At 44.3% G+C, this 18,872-nt stretch overlaps 1 protein-coding gene across 1 annotated transcript; it reads left to right on the forward strand.

Moving 5' to 3' along the window:
• The first annotated feature begins 357 nt into the window (after window positions 1-357).
• LOC121455259 (3-keto-steroid reductase/17-beta-hydroxysteroid dehydrogenase 7) lies at window positions 358-18,253 on the forward strand. Its single transcript, XM_041662894.1, has 9 exons — window positions 358-477; window positions 2,149-2,352; window positions 3,773-3,865; window positions 5,060-5,174; window positions 7,307-7,501; window positions 10,057-10,161; window positions 10,373-10,429; window positions 14,021-14,119; window positions 17,707-18,253. Exons 1-9 carry the CDS (start codon window positions 443-445, stop codon window positions 17,806-17,808), a joined length of 1,005 nt encoding a protein of 334 aa, XP_041518828.1. The 5' UTR covers window positions 358-442; the 3' UTR covers window positions 17,809-18,253.
• Window positions 18,254-18,872: the final 619 nt, after the last annotated feature.

Below are 18,872 nucleotides of genomic sequence, written 5' to 3' on the forward strand. Positions count from 1 at the left end.
TTATGCTTTAGAAAAGGCTCGGAAGACGGTTCTACACATTCTAAGATGCAACCTTGGACTTAGGTTCCTGCACCCCACCCTCTGCCAGCGTCCACGTGATGCTTCCACCTTTGCCCGCCCGCTTTCGCTACGCAGAGCAAAGACCCCGCCCCGAGGTGACACCTCCTGCAAAAAGTCCTGGGGGCGGGGGCTGCCTTGATTGGCCAGGACCCCTGTGTCACGTGGCTCCGCCCCTCGGCCTATCTCACCCCACCAGGCCCCGGCGTGGAGAGAGGATGCCGGGTTGCAATTGGCTGGCCTAGGCGGAGACGGATGACGCAAGAGGGAGGTGGGGCCTGGCAGAGCCTTGATTGGCCGTGGTGCGCAAGGGCGCGGATCGTGGTCCAGGCCGTGAGCTGCTGTGGTCGCCGGTGCAGATCAACTCTGCTGCGCGCCGTGCAAGATGCCGAAGGTGGTTTTGATCACCGGGGCGAGCAGGTGAGGCTTCCTACGGAACCCCGGAGGCTAAGTTCCGGGGTGCGGGGAAGCGCAGGTCTGTGACTCTGGACTCACTTCGTTGGGGATTCCACAGAGACCCTGCCCTGCCCTTCTCTGGGCCTCCCAAGAGGTGTGGTCAGGCCTGCCCTTGTGGGTGCTTGGTAACTGGCGCTTTGAATTAAGCATGAAGTGGAGAGGAAAACCAGAGCTCCAGTTACTGATCAGCCTGACAGTGATCCTGAGCCCTGGAGTGCTCTCAAGGGACCTGACGGTTTCATTCAGACTCTGCCATCCCCTCCATCAGTGACCCAGACTCCACTAGTTACTGTAGGTATCCTCAGTTTACTTTAACCCTAAACACGCCGTGTGCCTTACACTCCGGGAGTTTAAATGTCAGCCTCCACGAACTTTACGACAATGGGAGATTTCATTCCTGCCGCACGCCTCGCATACTCTCCTCAGAAACATATCGAACGATCAGTCGCTTCCTGTTAAAGCTTGTCCTAAGGCAGTCACCAGTTCGTACCTATTCCAGGCTTGCTCATTTGACCCTTGCCCTACTTTGTTACCTACTAGACTTCTTATTTGTCCACGAAGAATGTGTGGAGGATGAAACCGACCAACCTTTCTCCAAGCTGGTTACATTGATATTTTCGAGGAATTCATACAGATCTAACTATGTCCGTGCTAACTAAGCCACTGTAGGAGGGGTTTCTCTTGGGCTTTTGTTAGCGTGTCCTCTCCTTTAGGTAAACTGGTTTTAGTGGAAGGTGCATACAAAAGTCAGGCCTGATCTTGTGTTTCTTTGTTATTCATTGTGGTATGTGCAATTGTATATTTATACTAAAGGTCTGCCCTTTTGAAGGAAGGATCAGTAGGCCTATATATGTTTGCTACTCCTGGCAGGGCCACCCGATTATGTGAACTCCAGACTCATTTTGATGTTCGATTTGCTGGCAGTCTGCCTGAGAATTTATTAGTACCCAGGATGTCATTGCTGCCAGAAACTGGCCCCATCTGCTGGGCACTTTTCATATCGCTCTTTCTGACCTAGTGTGTCTAAGGTTTCAGTGAGCTATGCTCTTTCATCCCTGCTTCTCTGTCTTCCTCTCCGATTTGTATTCGTACTTTTTGTCACTTGCTCCTAGGGCCTTTTCTTTCTCTTGATTGTCCTGCTGTGATTTAGTAGTTGACAGGGAGTCAACCTCCTGCCATGCTACTGTGCTTTCTCCTGGGGGACAGGAGAGCAGCACAGAAACGACCCTGTTCACTCTTCGGGATTGACGGTCTCCCTAATAGCAACAACACCAAAAGGAGGTAGAACGCCCTTGAGGGACCTAGAAAGCACAAGAAAATGGGGACATAATAAACAGCCTATAAGGTCCTCTTCACAGCATTTGCTGGGATATATTAAATCCCAACACAACAGGTACCGCAAACCCTACTTCCTGTGTCATTGAACTATTTTAGAGGGGAACAACTAGATGTGAGCCTAATCAAGTGACTTATGAGGGGGTTTCTTCCTTCACGTGATGTTTGGGTATTTTCTGTCTGCCCACGCTTCTTGTTGAAGCTCATGTTGACACAGTCAGGTGTCTGAACCAGAGAGAAATGTTTTAATGTCCGACCATTTCAATGAGCTCATGCCCTGTGCCTGGATTGTCTCCTCAGTGGCATTGGGCTGGCCCTTTGCAGTCGGCTGCTGGCAGAAGACGAGGAGCTTCACCTGTGTTTGGCGTGTAGGAACCTGAGCAAAGCCGGAGCCGTTCGTGATGCCCTGCTGGCCTCTCACCCCTCCGCCCAAGTCAGCATTGTGCAGATGGATGTCAGCAGCCTGCGGTCGGTGGTCCAGGGTGCAAAGGAAATCAAGCAAAAGTACGTCTCCTTTTGATAGATGCGGTAGTGTCGCATAGCAGTTAGTCAAATGAGAAAGGACAGGGAAGTAAGGGGCGGTAAATACAGCAGTTAGTCAAATGAGAAAGGACAGGGAAGTAAGGGGAGGTAAATGAGAAGTAAATGTAAGGCTGGAAAACGTGTTGTGCTGAGGGAATCTGTGCAGAATGACCTCAGAGCCCTGAGAGCTTGGAAGTACCCTTTCCAGTGGGCAAATGCATCTTTATATCTGACACCAGGTCTCTCCACCCACACACAGTCCTCTGTTCGGCTGGAACCCATAAGAAATACTGATGCTGTTTTTATCTAGATAGAGACACTATGGCAATCCTTTCATCTTTGAATACACTAATTACATTGTTTGGTTGAAGCCAGAGCTTCATTCCCACATTTTTACTAAGCCTTGCTTTTCCATGCCTAGGAAAAGAAGTTCCTATTACTAAAGTTTGATAATAGAGTAATTAACCTGGGGTCCCACTGGCTTCACCTCCATGATGAGTGGCGGCTATAGTGGCAACAGTGTCATCACTTAAAATAGTCGTTTCAATAGTTTGGACCATATGGTTATTACATAGCATGATCAAGAAATGCAGGTGCACAATCCATATTGTCAGCCAAGCATATATTTCAGACGTCCAGTTTTATTAGCTGTGGATCTGTCCTTGATTACGTGGAGGACACAGTGTGCTGCCTAGGGTTCTGGGAGATACTCTGAGCATGTGTCTTGCTTGGGTATCATGGGAGCACCTACTGCCTGCTTTGATCCTCTTTCCAAAGGGATGCATTTATATTAAAGCTTATGAAGTTCCAGAACTGGAAAAGCTCACTCAGGTTTGTGTTTCTCAGCTTCACCATACCTAATTCCCACAGGGCATTTACAATGTCAGGGTAGGAGAGTGGCTATTAATCAGTTTATGATACATAGACCCTGGCCATGAGCACTGATTGGTTTCCACTTGGGTCTTCTGTTTTGGTAGATACCAGGCCATCCAGATTCTGGCGCTGATCGGTCCAGTCAGGCCTGCTATACGTGATGTAAATTTAACTTGTCAGCTATGGAAGATGTGAACTGAGAAGAAGGGCAGTAGCTTTGTAAAAGGAGGACGAGGAGGAGGATGGTTTGATAGAGGATGTTCAGTGCCTGATTGGTGGGCCGCAGTTGGATTTTTCTATAGAAATTTAACTTGAAAGCCCAATTGAAACCACCCAGAGCAAAGATACTCACTATGGCTAGAGAAACTGTTGAGAAAGAACTATTTAACCCTGGTGTTTCTTAGCCTGCATGGACATCTTAGTTGGTTCAGAAAGGGTTTTTCTGTGCTTGGATCTTCTGTATTCTAGGGGAGGAGTGCACTCTTGTCTTGTCTTTTCTAATAATGTCATTTTGGTGTTTTGTTTGTAGGTTTCAAAGATTAGACTACTTATATCTGAATGCTGGGATCATGCCTAATCCCCAACTAAATTTCAAAGCGTTTTTCTTGGGCATCTTTTCAAGGTAATTTTTATGTTCTACATCAGTGGTTCTCAGCCTGTGGGTTATAACCCATTCAGGGGTGGAGGAAGCTCAAACAACCCTTTCAGAGGGGTTACATATCAGATAGCCTGCATATCAGATATTTACATTACGATTCATAACTAGCAAAATTACATGTATGAAGTATCAATGAAAATAATTTTATGGTGTGTGTGGGGGGTGGGGGTCACCACAATATGAGGAACTGTATTAAAGGGTCGCAGCATTAGGAAAGGTTGAGAACCACAGTTCTAGGTGAACCGATTGCAAGAAAGGTATTCATTCTGCTGCCATGGTTTTGCCTTTGTTGAGTGAGGGGACGCTGAGGAGGATGAAGATACCTGGACAGGAGGAGTTGATCCATAGTAGGCACGTCAAGTACTCGTCTTTGTGGAGAACTCCGCACGTTGTCATGATTTTTATAATGTTCTAAGACTCTGGAACATTCCATATTGTCAGATGGATCATGCCATCAGCGTTTGATTTGGCTGAATGTGCTGCTGGCGGAACGGTCCTAGATATGTGGCATTCTTAGACAGCCTCCTGCATCAGAAGATACCTAGCTACGTGCCAGCTACTCTGGCCAGTAGGCTGAGAGGATGCGAATAACGCATGTCTGCCTGAGAGACTCTCAATCCTCACGAGTCTAGTGCCTTTCAAAGCTATCTAGCCATGAACCAGAGTCAGAAATAAGTCCGGTTTGCAACCCAGTGCGTTTATTCATAGAGGTTTATTCATTGATGTGGGCTTCATGTTTACTTTCTCTTCACTTTTCTTCCATGAAGACGAAACATGCACAGATCCCACTACTAAGCTGTTTGATGCTTCTAGAATTCCTAGTGAAAAAGACAACCTGCTTAACTTTTTCAGTAATCAAACACACTTGACATGGCTGGAGACCTTTTCTCATTGGCGTAGCTGTGATTGCCCAAGAATAATTTACATGTAATCTGATTGGGTAGTGGGAGCAGACAGGCATGATAAGTACATCCATGAATTGGTGCAGTGGGGGAAAAAGCATTTAGTAACTCATTTAATACTCACACATGGCCAAGAAGTTGGTATTTTGTCATTATAATTTCAAAGAAGGTCTGTGTGTCTGTGTGTGTGTAACATCTTTAATGTTTTCAGTTAAAGGAGCATTAAATGTCACCCCGCTGTCTTCTGCTGTTTCAGAAATGTGGTTCATATGTTCTCCACAGCGGAAGGACTGTTGACCCAGAATGACAAGGTCACTGCTGATGGCTTCCAGGAGGTGTTTGAAACAAATCTCTTTGGCCACTTTATCCTGGTAAAAAAAAAAAAAAAGGCTTGGGTCCTACTAATTCCATCACATTCACATTGTGATCGCGACAATGTGAATAGACATGTGACTGTTTTGTGAAGGCTCCTTAAAGTCTGGTTACCATGAAATCTTTGAGTAATGAAGTCTGTCTGCTGGCCTCTGGAAATGTTGCTTACCTAGAGAACAGAGGAAGCAGATTACCAGACCCCAGTCACCTATTGGAAATGACATGTATAACAGCAGAAAAAGCACATTAGTTCTGCCCTAAGTAGTTCTAAAAACTGGGCTTGGCATCAGATAGGCTAGGATAGACAGAATGCTGTCCTTAGACACAGATAGCCCAGAATAGCCAGCATGTTGTCATTAGACACAGGTAGCCTGGGATAGCCAGCATGCTGTCGTTAGACACAGATAGCCTGGGATAGCCAGCATGCTGTCATTAGACACAGATAGATAGCCTGGGATAGCCAGCATGTTGTCATTAGACACAGCCCGGGATAGCCAGCATGCTGTTGTTAGACACAGGTAGCCCGGGATAGCCAGCATGCTGTCATTAGACACTGATGCAGAGTTGGCTTTTCATTATCATGGTTTCTTCTTAAGAGCCCATACTTGAAAGTCCAATTCTAGGCACATATAGCAGATTCAGCATGAGATGTGTGACTTATCTAAGTGTGTTCTATGAGGTTGCCTCTGGCTCACTCTTATGGGACAGCTTGTACAGTAATTGAGAAGTGATGACTCACACCTGTATCCCAATGCTCAGGCTGAGATAGGAGGATTGCTGCAAGCTTGAGGCCATCTGGGGCTACAGTGTGAGCCCCTTTCTCAAAGCAAGCAAACAAGCAAACAAACAATATTGAAATAAAAAGAGGTAATGACAGAGAATTAATTCATTAATAATATTGATAGTCTCAAGTTTTGATGTATATATGGTTTATAGAGTTAAATTGTTAGGAAAACAAATGAGAGCTGTGGTCATGGGGCAGTTGTCACAGACGTCCTAGTATGTCTTTCTGCAGGCAGACATGTTATCCTGGGGAGGGGTGCGTGTGTCAGAACACACTTACCAGATTCTAAAGCTGTGATTGCAGTGCCTTCTACTTCAGTTAGGTTTAGGAATCTGACCACAGTTCATGAAACACAAACCTGAATTTAGGGGTCGTGTAAATGAACAAACAGATCCATTGCTGGTTTGATTAGCATGTAAGAATGCTGAGCTGGCACCCATCGTGGTGGTAAAGAGTGGGGATTCTTTCTGTGAGCTCCAGGTTCAGCGAGGTCTTGCTGCTGAGGAGTGGGACTTGGTTTTATCTATGGAGTTCTTCCTGATTGTGTTCGGCTCATTTGTCCACTGTGCATGGGGCACATCTGGAAGCTTTGTTGGTAGATTTTTCTCTAATGAACTAATGTTTTCCAGTAGTTGTGGATTTACAAAACTTTTGCAAAGATAGTACAGCGAGTTCTTGTGCATCCTGTATTCAGTTTCTCTTATTAACATTTTGTGTCAGTATGGTACATTTGTCAGAATAAATGGTACAGTACTGGTATGTTATTAAGTAAGTCTGTACTAACTTAAGTTGCCAGTTTTCTAAAGTCTCACTATCAGCTCTGGGATTCGATCCAGGGCACCACATACATCCATTTTATAGTCAAGGTCCCTTAGGATCTTTGTTGTGGGAGTTTTACAGTCTTGCCTTGTTTTTGAGGACCTCACAGTTCATGGGCTTTCTACCCAGGTGTTTCACAGACTGTCTCTCAGATTTCCTGATGTTTAGCTCATGGTTAGTCTGCAGAATGTTTTTGGAAAGACTGTAAATATAAATTCCTTTCTCATCACCTCATATCAAGAGTACATATTCCAAGGTTAGGCATGTTTGGCACGTGTTTATAATCCCAGCACTTGGGAGACGGAGGCAGGAAGATGGAGAGTTCAGAGCCAGCCTGTGGACGCAGTGCATGGAGCATAGTGTAGAGCATAGTGACAGCCTGGCTCAGAATGACGATGACAGAGTTTATGGCCTTTCCTTGTTGGCCTGATCACCTGGCTTGGGGTGTCTTATCGGGTGTTTTAAATTGTTAGCATGTGCCCCTCAGTGGATTGTGAAGCTTTTTTATTCTGTGTCTTCTTCACTCAGATCCGGGAACTGGAACCCCTTCTCTGCCACAGTGACAGCCCCTCCCAGCTCATCTGGACCTCTTCTCGTAATGCCAAGAAATCTAACTTCAGCCTTGAGGATATCCAGCACAGCAAAGGCCCGGAACCCTACAGCTCCTCCAAATACGCTACTGACCTTCTGAATGTGGCTTTGAACAGGAATTTCAACCAGAAGGCAAGGCTGGTCCCAGAGACCCAGAAGTTAACCATCAGAGCCGCTATTTCTAGAGCGTGGCTGGCTTCCCCTAACTCTTATAGTGAAAGCTACAGGGGAGGGATAAACAGCTCCTGTCCTCTTAGGGAGGTGCAGATTGTTTACCAGGCTGTATTCTTCAGGAACGCTGGCCTCTGCTAACAGGCGGCCCTTGACCACTTCCAGTGCTGTACTCTCCTCCTGTGATGTCATTGAATGTCACCCCTCTGCAGTTGAGTGGCTTTCAGTCTTCCAGTTTTCAGAAGAGAACTCTTAAGTTTGTGAGGAGTCATGTGCTCAAAGGTCACATGACTTGTGAATGGCAGCGCTTACAGTAGAGCTCAAGGCTACCTTTTTCCCTGCTAAGCCTCACGCCTTTTAGCCTCTGTCACGCCAGTGACTGAAAGGCAGCCAGATGTCATAAACCTTCTGGAAGGTCATGATAAGATTCTGCTCTGTTTCTGTAAGGTTACAGAGTATAGAAAGGGGGAAATAACCTTATCGGTCCTGCTGCTTCTACTGACCACAGCCACCTGGAAATCCCTGCTGCCGTGGATCAACCGATTGCCCAGGTCCAGAATCTTAACAGGAATTCTTGTCTTTCCCATGGGCATTTTCTGGTTTTCATTGCAGCTCGGAGTTCGTGTGTTGGTCCAACTATGCATTTCCTTCTAGCATTTTTGAGACCTTTAAAACCTGTCCAAATCCTGTTGGTTCTCCCTTTTCAGAAGGCGGGGTCAAGCTGACTCTGTTCTATTTTTCATAAAAAGCTCTGGGATTTTATTTACATTCTAGTTGGCAAGTAAGGTGTGGAATTTTATCTTTTTGAAGAAAGAGGGAGAGTGATTAAGTTGATGAAGCTGTCTTAAAGTCTGTCAGATTTGTTTTCAGCCCATGATTTTTCTTTTTTCAGCATTCCCAAGCAAGAATTAGAAAGAATTACATTGGTGGATTCCATTTGAAGCCTTTCTAATGATATTTTCCATACTTTTGACTTACCTTTTCAACAAATTAATCATTATTTTAGTTTTTTTGGTGTTGGGGATCAAACCTGGGGCTTTGTACTTGGTGCCATTTCACTTGAGCTCAGCTCTCTGGTGACAGGTTTCTGTTTTATCTTTCTGTCTCTCTTTCTTCAGCATCTTGTATATTCCAGGCTGGCCTCAAACACCATCACACCTGATTTTCTACATGCCAGGCAAGCAGTCTGTCAACTGAGCTACAACCCTAGAGCAACCCAGCTTCCCTTTTGAGACAAGGTGTCACTATGTAACTTTGACTGGCCTTGGACTGTTATGTAGTTTATTTGAGCCTCAAATTCAAAATTCTGCCTCTTTCCAAGGGCTAGAATTACAGGAATGAGCTACTTTTTATGGTCATTTTCTACTTTTTATTTAAAAGGAAAGAGAGAGAACAAGATTAAAAGTTGCAAGAATGAGTTAAATTAGTCACTCTAACAATAATATAAAATGTAATAAAATTAATTACAGAGCTGTAGGGCTTACTATGGTTGGCACAGGGTAATTCTTATTACCTTAATCCCTGTATTAACTGAGGCTTTCTTTATAGAGACATATATATTGTCATATATATGTTTGTGTGTGTATAAATGTAAACATATACACACAAGTATACGATAGATCCTTACATAGTGATCAGTCCTTCACTCAGGACCTGGCTAGAGATCTTGAGTTGAAGATCTTTGTTCCTCCTTATGCCAAGAGTGTCCAACTCAGCTATGTTCCTATAGGTCAGTGGTTCTAAACTGTCCTAATGCTGTGACCCTTTTATTTATATATTTATTTATTTATTTGTTTATTGTTTTTTTCGAGACAGGGTTTCTCTGTAGCTTTGGAGTCTGTCCTGGAACTAGCTCTTGTAGACCAGGCTGGCCTCAAACTTACAAAGATCCACTTGCCTCTGCCTCCCAAGTGTGCTGTGACCCTTTTAATATAGTTATCATGTTGTGATGACCCCCAACCATAAAATTATTTTTGTTGCTACTTCATAACTGTAGTTTTGTTACTGTTATTTCTTGTATTATAAATGTTTTTGAGGTAGAAGTTTGCCATAAGGATTGTAACCCACAGATTGAGAACCTCTGCTTTAGGGAAACAGCATAATTTTAAATTTAGCAACTGTATTTAATTAATCAGAAGCAAGTTGAAGGCAAGAATTAAACTCAGTAAGCCCATTATATACTTATTGGGGGGTGACGAATCGATCTTTAATTAAACCAATAATAGAAAATCTTTGTAGTCAGGCCCCACTTTCCTTTCCCATCATTAAGATTGGCTCTTCTTTAAACTATAAGTGTCTTGAGAACAGACTTCATCTTGCTAATAACCTTTGCTTCCTGGTCCTAGGAAGTGATTTTAGACTTAAATGGCCCTACTAAGTTACAGGGACACATGAGAGTGCAAACCTTCCATTCCCTGTTTTCCCGGCTTGTATGTGTGTCTTTTATTAACGGGCATCCGTGAACTGAGTCAGTATGCATTGAATGACAATCTCAGACGACTCTCCTGTGTTCCCAGGGTCTGTACTCCAGTGTGATGTGCCCAGGCGTAGTACTGACCAATCTGACATATGGAATTCTGCCGCCCTTTGTGTGGACATTGCTCTTGCCGCTGTTATGGCTGGTAAGTGGTAAACATTGATCTTTTTCTTTTAATTCTGGGTTCTGAAATATTAAGAATTCAACTCGGAGTGACAGACTTCTGTTCGGCTTGACGTTTTTGATATACAGTAATCATAAATGCAAATTTTCTTTCTTGAATCTAAATGAGAAAAGCTTACTCTTTGTTACTGCTCTAAATAGCCTCGTAACAACCATTGTTTTCTTTTCGTCAGATTCGCTTTTTTGCAAACGCTTTCACTCTGACACCGTACAATGGAGCAGAAGCGCTGGTATGTTACTAGAGTTTCATAGTCTACAACATGGCTTAGTGACAGAAGGGTGCACGTTCCTGATGGCAGTGAGCAGTGTCTGGGTAAAAGGCTGTGAGGCGGTGATTCTCAGCTTCTGAGTTGCGATCCCTTTGGGATCTAATGACTGTTTCCCAGGGGTCACACATCAAATATTTACATTAGAATTCATAACAGTCGCAAAATTAGAGTTATGAAGTAGCAACGAAATAATTTTATGGTTGGGGGTCACCACAATATGAGGACCTGTATTATTAAAGGATTGCAGCTTTAGGAATGTTGAGAACCACTGCTCGAAGGGAACAAGCTCTGTGGACAAGCAAGTTCCATTTGGGACTAAGGTAAGTATTGTGTTACACACAAGATATCAGAAGTTTGACAGTTAACGTCTGCTATGATGTTAGATACCTGACTATAGACAACACATTTCTATAGAAGTAAGCTGCACCAAGAGCCTCAGGACAGGTGGCAGGACACTGTCGAGTCAGTTAAAGCAAGGAGGTGACTCGTGAATGAGTTCCCATCGGGGAGGTGTGCCTTGTGGGATAAACATCGAGGCAACAAACCCTCTTGTCACCTAACGAGTTTCCTTCCTGGAGCCGGCAGGTGGCTCTGTGGTTAAGAACACATGTTCTTTAGATACCCGCTTCGATTCTCAACACCCATGTGGCATAACTGTCTTTAACTCCAGTTTCAGGAGCTCCAACATTTTTTTCTGACCTCCATAGGCATCTGGTATGCGCGTGGTCCAGACGTGTATGCAAGTAAAACACCCATCCACATAAAATACACCTAAAGAAAAAAACGTAAAGATGTTTCTTCCTATCTTGGTACGAGAGGATCAAGGTATAAGAGGATCTTATTAGGAAAATAGGATTTCCTTGAATGGTGCCTAACGGTGGGCTGTGTGTGTTTCCTCGTCCAGGACAGGCATTGCTGTTGAGCTATAGTTGTATTTTCTTGTATATTACACTCAGAACCCCAGAGCTCCACAGACAACCTCTACTTGTGGTTCAGAATTCTCACCCAAGAAGAGACTTGCCATCTGTTCTTCATGCCTTCTGATTGGATTCCTGTTGTCTTAGTTCTCACTGGTGGCACTCAATCTACTGAGTCCTGACTTTCATCCTAGAAACTTGAGGGCTAGTACTGTGGGTCCAGGCTTGACTGCTTCTTAAATCTTGACCAAATTGAGTTTGGGGGAAACATAAAGGGGATGAATCAAATAGGTTTTTGTGTAGGCACAAAGTAACTGTGAACAAGTGCTTTTAGACGGTATTGATATAGATCCCAAGATATAAGAAGCATTAGTGCGCAGTCCTTGAGGGATTTCTCATTCTGTACATCTGTGTCTGGGGTCACATATGTTCTGAGCTTCAGTGGTGTGGGATATATTTAGAAGAGAAAAATCCTCTGATACTACGTAGCTTAGAGTTAAGTTTGTGAAAGTAATGAATCCATATAATAGGCAAGGAAGCAAGGCTTCTTGTCATTGGGTGGGGAACATGGGACCCACTGGGAGTGAGGTCGTCAGAACTGACTTTGATTAGAGTGGAGCTAGATCTGGGCTCTGAGGGACCAGGCGATTTGGATAGGATGAGCACCAGGATCCTAGTGTTGCAGTTGAAAAACTTCATTGTGAAGGACTGGAGAAACAGCTCAGTGGTGAGTACTGCTGGCCTTGTTGAGGACCCAGCACTCATATGGCAGCTTACAACTGTAGCTCCACTTCCAAGAGTTCTGATACCTCTGTAGGCATATACATATATGCAGGAAAAATACCCATAGAATAAAAATAAATGTTAAAATCCATGGTGATCTTGCTATAATTTTCTGAAATGTACGTGAGTAGAAGGGCATCATCCCAAACATCATCCGCCGATGATGGGATGGTAGGGCATCACGTGGGCAGTTAGGGTCTCCCTCAATGGCTGTGTAAGTTTTGCCTCCTCAGGAGGGGAGTTTGAGCTTGAGCAAAGGCATAGGCCAAATATGAGGATGTCAGAATTATGGTTACCCTTCAGATCCAAGTTCTCTGGTTCCTGGCTTGGAACCCTCGAGCATGTTTTTCATCCATTTATTTTATATAAAATAAGAACCAGAGCAGTGAATGGAAGCAGGGGCATTGCAGAGACTCATTAGATCTTTATCAATACAAATACAATCTGATGGCTCAGTGGCATGGAATAGGAAGTTTAGAAATTGGCCCTTAAACGTACAGAGATTTAGTCTGTGTTAATAATCAGAGTTGGAGGGAAAAGATGCCCTTTTTAGCAAGGATGTAGCCAAAAGGGAGATTATGATCATCATTCCCTGCCTTCCACCAAAATAATGTTCTAGATAGGTGAAGGGGTTTATATGTCAAAATTAAAGCCTAAAATTCTTGGAAGAAAATATGGGGAATTTATGGGACATTTCAGAATGCAAAGACTTATCTAAGTGTGGACACTCTAAAAGAGTGGAAATTAAAATAAACTTTGTGTGGTCCCAAAGTCCACTATAAATAAAGCACAAGGCAGAATACAAGCATCTGTCTTAGATCAAGGTAAATATTTTCTTAGTAAATCGAGACTCCCAGCAAAGGGAAGACAGCACTTGTCGGAGTCACAGGCAAAAAAGTCAGACATAAGATTCTGAACATTCTCAGTCATGTGAAAAGATTCTTCATCACAGTGATGCTGAGAGAAGTGCAAATTCAATCTATAATTCAGAGCTCAGCTCAGATGAGCAAAGCTTAGGACATCTGATCCAGGGCTGTGGTGGCTGGTGATAAGGAAGTAGGAGCTGTGGAGAACTCACGGGCAAGGTGAGCCAAGTATTAAAGGCGCATACCCTTCACCAAGAACTTCCATCTTTGGCATTTCTTCTGTAGATGTACTCATCATCCATCGTGGTTTAGTTTGTGATCATAGAGACTGCAGTCTGCTGCATATATCCTTTAACTAAAAGCTGAACATACTAGTTACAGCTCATGCCCAGGATGGGATGCTGTTCTTTCAGAAGCCAACAAAACAGCTCAGTATACACAGATTGGAAAATTTGCAGGTTTGTTGTTCAAGAGAAAACCTCTGTGTGTTATGCTTCCATTTAAGAGAGAAGGATGTGTTTCTCAATGCAGGTATTTCTTGACATTGCTCCCAAGAGTGGGTTACTCCCAGAGATGTAAGCTAAGTGGCTGCAAAATAGGAAAGGAAAGAAGACTTCCTTTTTGTGCTGTGTACATCTTGTGGACATGTGCCTCTTCTCATTGATAATATCCCAGCGACCTGTGCTTTACTGTGGTGTGGGCAGACAACGACACTGAATTAACCAGTGTCTGAGACATGGATTTATATGGGGATTAAGGGAGAAGGTGGGTGAAGTTTTGTTTTTGTTTTGTTTTTTTGCTTAGGTTAGCTCTTAAAGTCTACTGTGAAGCAGGCTGCCTTATATTCTCCCTTCAGAACATGACAGCACTTTCCAAAGATCCTTAGATTAGCTGCTGCTTTTTGAGAGGACTCTTGCGATTTCTTGATGGCAAATCTCACTTGCTTGGGGCAGGAGCGATGTCACTGACATGCTTTATCCTTCCAGGTGTGGCTTTTCCACCAAAAACCTGAGTCTCTCAACCCTCTGACCAAATACGTGAGCTCCACCACAGGCTTCGGGACTAATTACGTCAAGGACCAAAAGGTAATTCGGTTTGTGTTGTCATGTGGAATATGCTGCCAGTCAGATACTCCGGACTCATGATGCTGACAGATCAGCCACACAGCTCTGTGCCTGAGCCCTCACTCTGGCGTCCTCAGGGTCTGTTTCATTGTTTTCTTCTCCCTCCCGTCTCAGAGCATCTTCTTCCCACTAAGCTGCTCTTACCTGTGTTTCTGTTGATGTCTGCTCATCTTTCAGGTCCTACCTTCTTCTCAGTCTTCTGTGTCTCTCTAGACTGGGCCCTGTGCCCTGTTACGGGATTTCTCAGACCTGTTCTGGGTAGCACTCACTCTCAGCTGCCTCTCTCAGCATGTAAGCTTCGTGAGAGGGATTGTACCTGCTTCCCTTGTATGCTGCCTCACATGGAGACTCTTAATAAATACATCCTGAGTTGTATGGAACAGAGAACATCTTTCTTTGTCACAGTAATATCTCTTGGAATGCGCATTCTGTTTGAGATTATTAGCAGCATTGTTAGACAGATGCTTTGAAGAGACGGGTAAAATAGAGAAAATCACTTTCATCTTTTGAATTTTTTTGGGTTTTTCGAGACAGGGTTTCTCTGTAGCTTTGGTGCTGGTCCCGGAACTAGCTCTTGTAGACCAGGCTGGCCTCGAACTCCCAGAGATCCGCCTGTCTCTACCTCCCGAGTGCTGGGATTAAAGGCGTGCGCCACCATCACCCGGCTTAGTCTTTTGAAATCTTATCTTAAAAGTAATCATATAAAATTACATTGTGGGGGAAGTGAGAATATTTACTTGGGACTACAAGAACATGCTGTAACTTTGTCACGAGCAAGGTTTATTGTAGCCGCCTGCTTTTCCCATCCCCGAACTGAGGATGCACTGGTGTAAAATACAACTAGATTGAGCCAAGTAGGTGACCTCTGTCCGTTTGGCAGCAGCGTGAGTCTAGTGACAGCCAGCCTCAAATGCTGCTTCCCCTGTCACCTGCCGGTAAAAAGCAGCCTTTCGTAGAAAGCGTGTATTGGATACCAGTGACTTGGGAGCATTTTCGAGAAGTGGTTTCTCAGGCAGGTAGAGTTGACCCTTCGCACTGTCTTCCCTTGTGGGTTCCCCACAGCGTATTAGCCCAGGCATGGCTTTGAGATGTTGAAACAGTTAAGCGGTGCAGAGGCGACGTGGTTGATGACGGCGTTTCCAAGTTCTTCTTTACTGCATTTACACTCTGTCACCTGGAGCCCAGCGGATGAGACTTGAGTGATTGGTTCAGGTGCAGCCTGAACCTCCTTTTAGTCCTGGCAAGGAGGGGGCAATACCCCTTTCCTTCCCTTCGCTTCTCTCCCCTCCCTCCCTCCCCTCTATGATTGTTTGGTTTTAGGACTGAGTCTCACCACGTTACTCTGGCTGGCCTGGAACTCTGTCTTAGATAGGGCTTCTGTTCTGTCATAAACGCTGCAACAAAAGCCACTTGAGGAGGAAAGGGCTTATTAAGCACCTTATACTTCCACATCACAGTCCTTCATGAGAGAAGTCAGGGCAGGAGCCTGGAGTCACACACAGAGGCAGAGGCCATGCAGAACTGCTTACTGGCTTGCTCCCAGTGGCTTGCTCACTGTGCTTTCTGAAGATAGCACCCAGGACCATCATCCCTGAGATGGCGCTGCTCTCAGGGTTCTCCCAAATCCCTCACCAACCAAGAAAATGTCCCACAGGCCAATCTTGTGGGATCATTTTCCTCCATTGAGGGTCCGTCTTTCAAAATGACCATAGTTTGTGTCACAATGGCATAAAATTAGCCACACAAACTGGCTGCTTAACTAGGTTGACCTGCAGAAGCAGATCGCAGGTCTGCCTGCCTCTGCTGTCTGCCTTCTGGACGGAAGATAAGTACCACCATGCTCCCTGCTCTGAGTTGGGTTTTTATTTGTTTAACTCAAATTTGAGTTAACTACTGATTCTTAACATCCAAAATGATATATTTTGTGAAATTCTGTTGCAATTTAATATGCTCACTTTAGGACTTTCAGAGTTTATTTAAATTACTTAAATTTGCTATTTTATAACCTTACAGGTAGTGATTTACTTATGGGGGAGAAAATGTTTAATTTTACAAACCCAGGCATTTCATATAATTTTCTATGAAATTCATTGGAGAAAATATTTTAGCTTTTGATTCACTGGGAGAAATCTGCTCTCCCCTCTTCTAACTGATAGGGGGAACTAGGGACAGATCTTGGAGGAGGGCAGGTCATTGTCATCAGTGGTGTGTCCATGAGCCTCCGTGCTGTGGTGACCTCCTCACCCAGGCATTTGTGGACCACCCTTAAACCCAGTTTGTCACAACGAAAAGACAAAACTACATGAAAGCAGGAAGAGGGAGGGGTGGGGTGGGGGCATAAGAGAGGGTGGGGATGAGTGTAATAAAGACGCAGAATTGTTGAGGAAGGAATTTAATTTAAAAAAAAAAAAGGGCTGGAGAGATGGCTCAGAGGTTAAGAGCACTGGCTGCTCTTCCAGAGGTCCTGAGTTCAATTCCCAGCAACCACATAGTGGCTCACAACCATCTATGAGATCTGGTGCCCTCTTCTGGCGGGAAGGCATACATGCAGACAGAACATTGTATACATAATAAAAAAAAAAAAGGTGAGATTGCACAGGCGAGTTCTGTAACATCTCCAGTTTCAAAATGAAGAACTAACAGGATTAAATGTGGATAAATGTTACATCCAAATTGTTAACAAGTTTCCTTAATCCTTAGTCTTTCAGTTTTAAGACGATCCTCTTTCACTGACTTGGAAAAAAAGATAGCCTGATTGTAGCAGCTGAAAGTGGTTCTTTTTGTCCTGATAAGATAAGATTTTCTGCAGGAAGAACAAGAATGCAAAGAATAGTGACTTGAGATAGAATCTCCTATTTCTTACACACGGGAGCACTTTGGAGGGGGTGAGCATCTATAGGAATCCAGACCTGTAGCACGATTAATAAAAACCCAGAGACAGATATTGGGGTTCAACCTGAAGGTCAGGAAAACAAAATAGCCAGCCACTAGCTCTTATCTCTACCTCAGTACGAAATGGCGATCCTGCCTCCAGGAATCTCAGAATGAGATTGTGTGAGGGCAGTCTCCTCCCATATTACAGTCTTCTCTAGGGCTGGGATTAAGGGCGTGCACCACTACCTCTCTGTTTCTATGGCAAACTAGTCTGGCAACTGGAATTAAAGGTGTGTGTTACCACTGCCTGCTCTGTGAGTCTGACCAGTGGGGCTGTTTTACTCTGATCTTCAGGCAGTCTTTATTTGTTAAAATACAAGTGAAACATCACTACAGACTCTAGAGTTCCTCTCTCCCGTTTCCTTCAGCCCTTGCTTGGGTGCTAGGAGACCGTGGGAAAACACTTGCACTCCATATCTTTGCGGGCAGTGGGAGGTTTGGTGAGTGCTGAATTTACATGAGCATTTATGGCCTCAGTATTTCCCAACGGTCCCTGAATGGTCCCTCTGCCCCTTCCTAGCTTCCAGTTAAACTCAGGGATGCCCTCCCTTTGCTTCTATGTGGTTTGTTTTATTTTTCTCTTGTAGTCATTTCTATTTGTGCTTGTTTTCCAGATGGACATAGATGAAGACACCGCCGAAAAATTTTATCAAACCTTATTGGAACTGGAAAAACGCGTTAGGATCACTATGGAAAAATCGGATCACCCCAGCTGATAGCGACATTCTCCTGAGCGTCTAGTACCTTCTGTACCTTCCGGGGCACGTGGCTTTCCATTGTGCTGGATGATAAACATTTGTCGTAAACCATAAGCCATGATGATCTCCTCTCCTACCTTTCAGAGTGATCTCCATGACTCTGTGTGCGCACATGTGTGCAGGCATGCACACACACGTGAGGAAAGATGGGCAAAGTAGAGGACCCAAATAAATGCCCTCTAGAACAGTGTCCTTTCAGAATTGCTAGAGGCTTCCTGCACAGCATCTGCATACAGCATTCTGTCACCTGGAGCCAGCTGATGAGACTTGAGGGACTGGGTTCAGGTGCAGCCTCAACCTTCATTTAGTCCTGGCAAGGAGGGGGCAATGCCACTTTCCTTTCCTTTGCTTTGCTTTGCTTTGCTTCCCTTCCCTTCCCTTCCCTTTCCCTTTCTCTATAATTGTTCCCCCCCCCCCCTTTATTTTCTTCTCCACGTGCTGCTTCAGATAATCTTACATGATCGTCCACCGAGCGGCCCCCACGTGACTGCCCACAGTCAGTCTCAGGAGCAAAGCGTGACCGCTTTGGGCCACACGCATTATTTCTTTTCTTTCGAAGCATTTTGTTTTTTTATCAGGGAGTGGAGGCCACGGTGAGCCTGGTCTTCAGTAACGTGGGCAGATGTGTTTGTTATGAAGAGCTTATCTTCATGGTTGTATTTCACCGGAATTAAATTTATAGCAAAAATTATTTATTCACGTTTCAATGAAATGTCAAAACAGAAAAGTCTGAGACACTGCTTTGAGGACTAGTGCCGGCCTCTGGTGCACAGTGGAAGGAGAAAGAAATAGTTCATTTGTGTGTGTCAGATGATGAGTTTTCCAAATCCTTTTCTCTGTAAAACTGAAAGAGCCACACCTGAGCATCCTTTGGTATGAGCCAGAATACTAAAGATGACTAGATATTTTTAACATAAATAAAGCCATTCCATTACTTGGGATATAAGAAAGTCAGTAAAATTTTGAATAAAAGTCAAAAATGATATATTAATATAATTTCCCTACAGCTTGTGCTATGAAAA

This window comes from Microtus oregoni, unplaced genomic scaffold (genome assembly GCF_018167655.1).
Source record: "Microtus oregoni isolate MIOR12 unplaced genomic scaffold, Mior012 000013F_ref0000133, whole genome shotgun sequence".
Taxonomy (NCBI): domain Eukaryota; kingdom Metazoa; phylum Chordata; class Mammalia; order Rodentia; family Cricetidae; genus Microtus; species Microtus oregoni.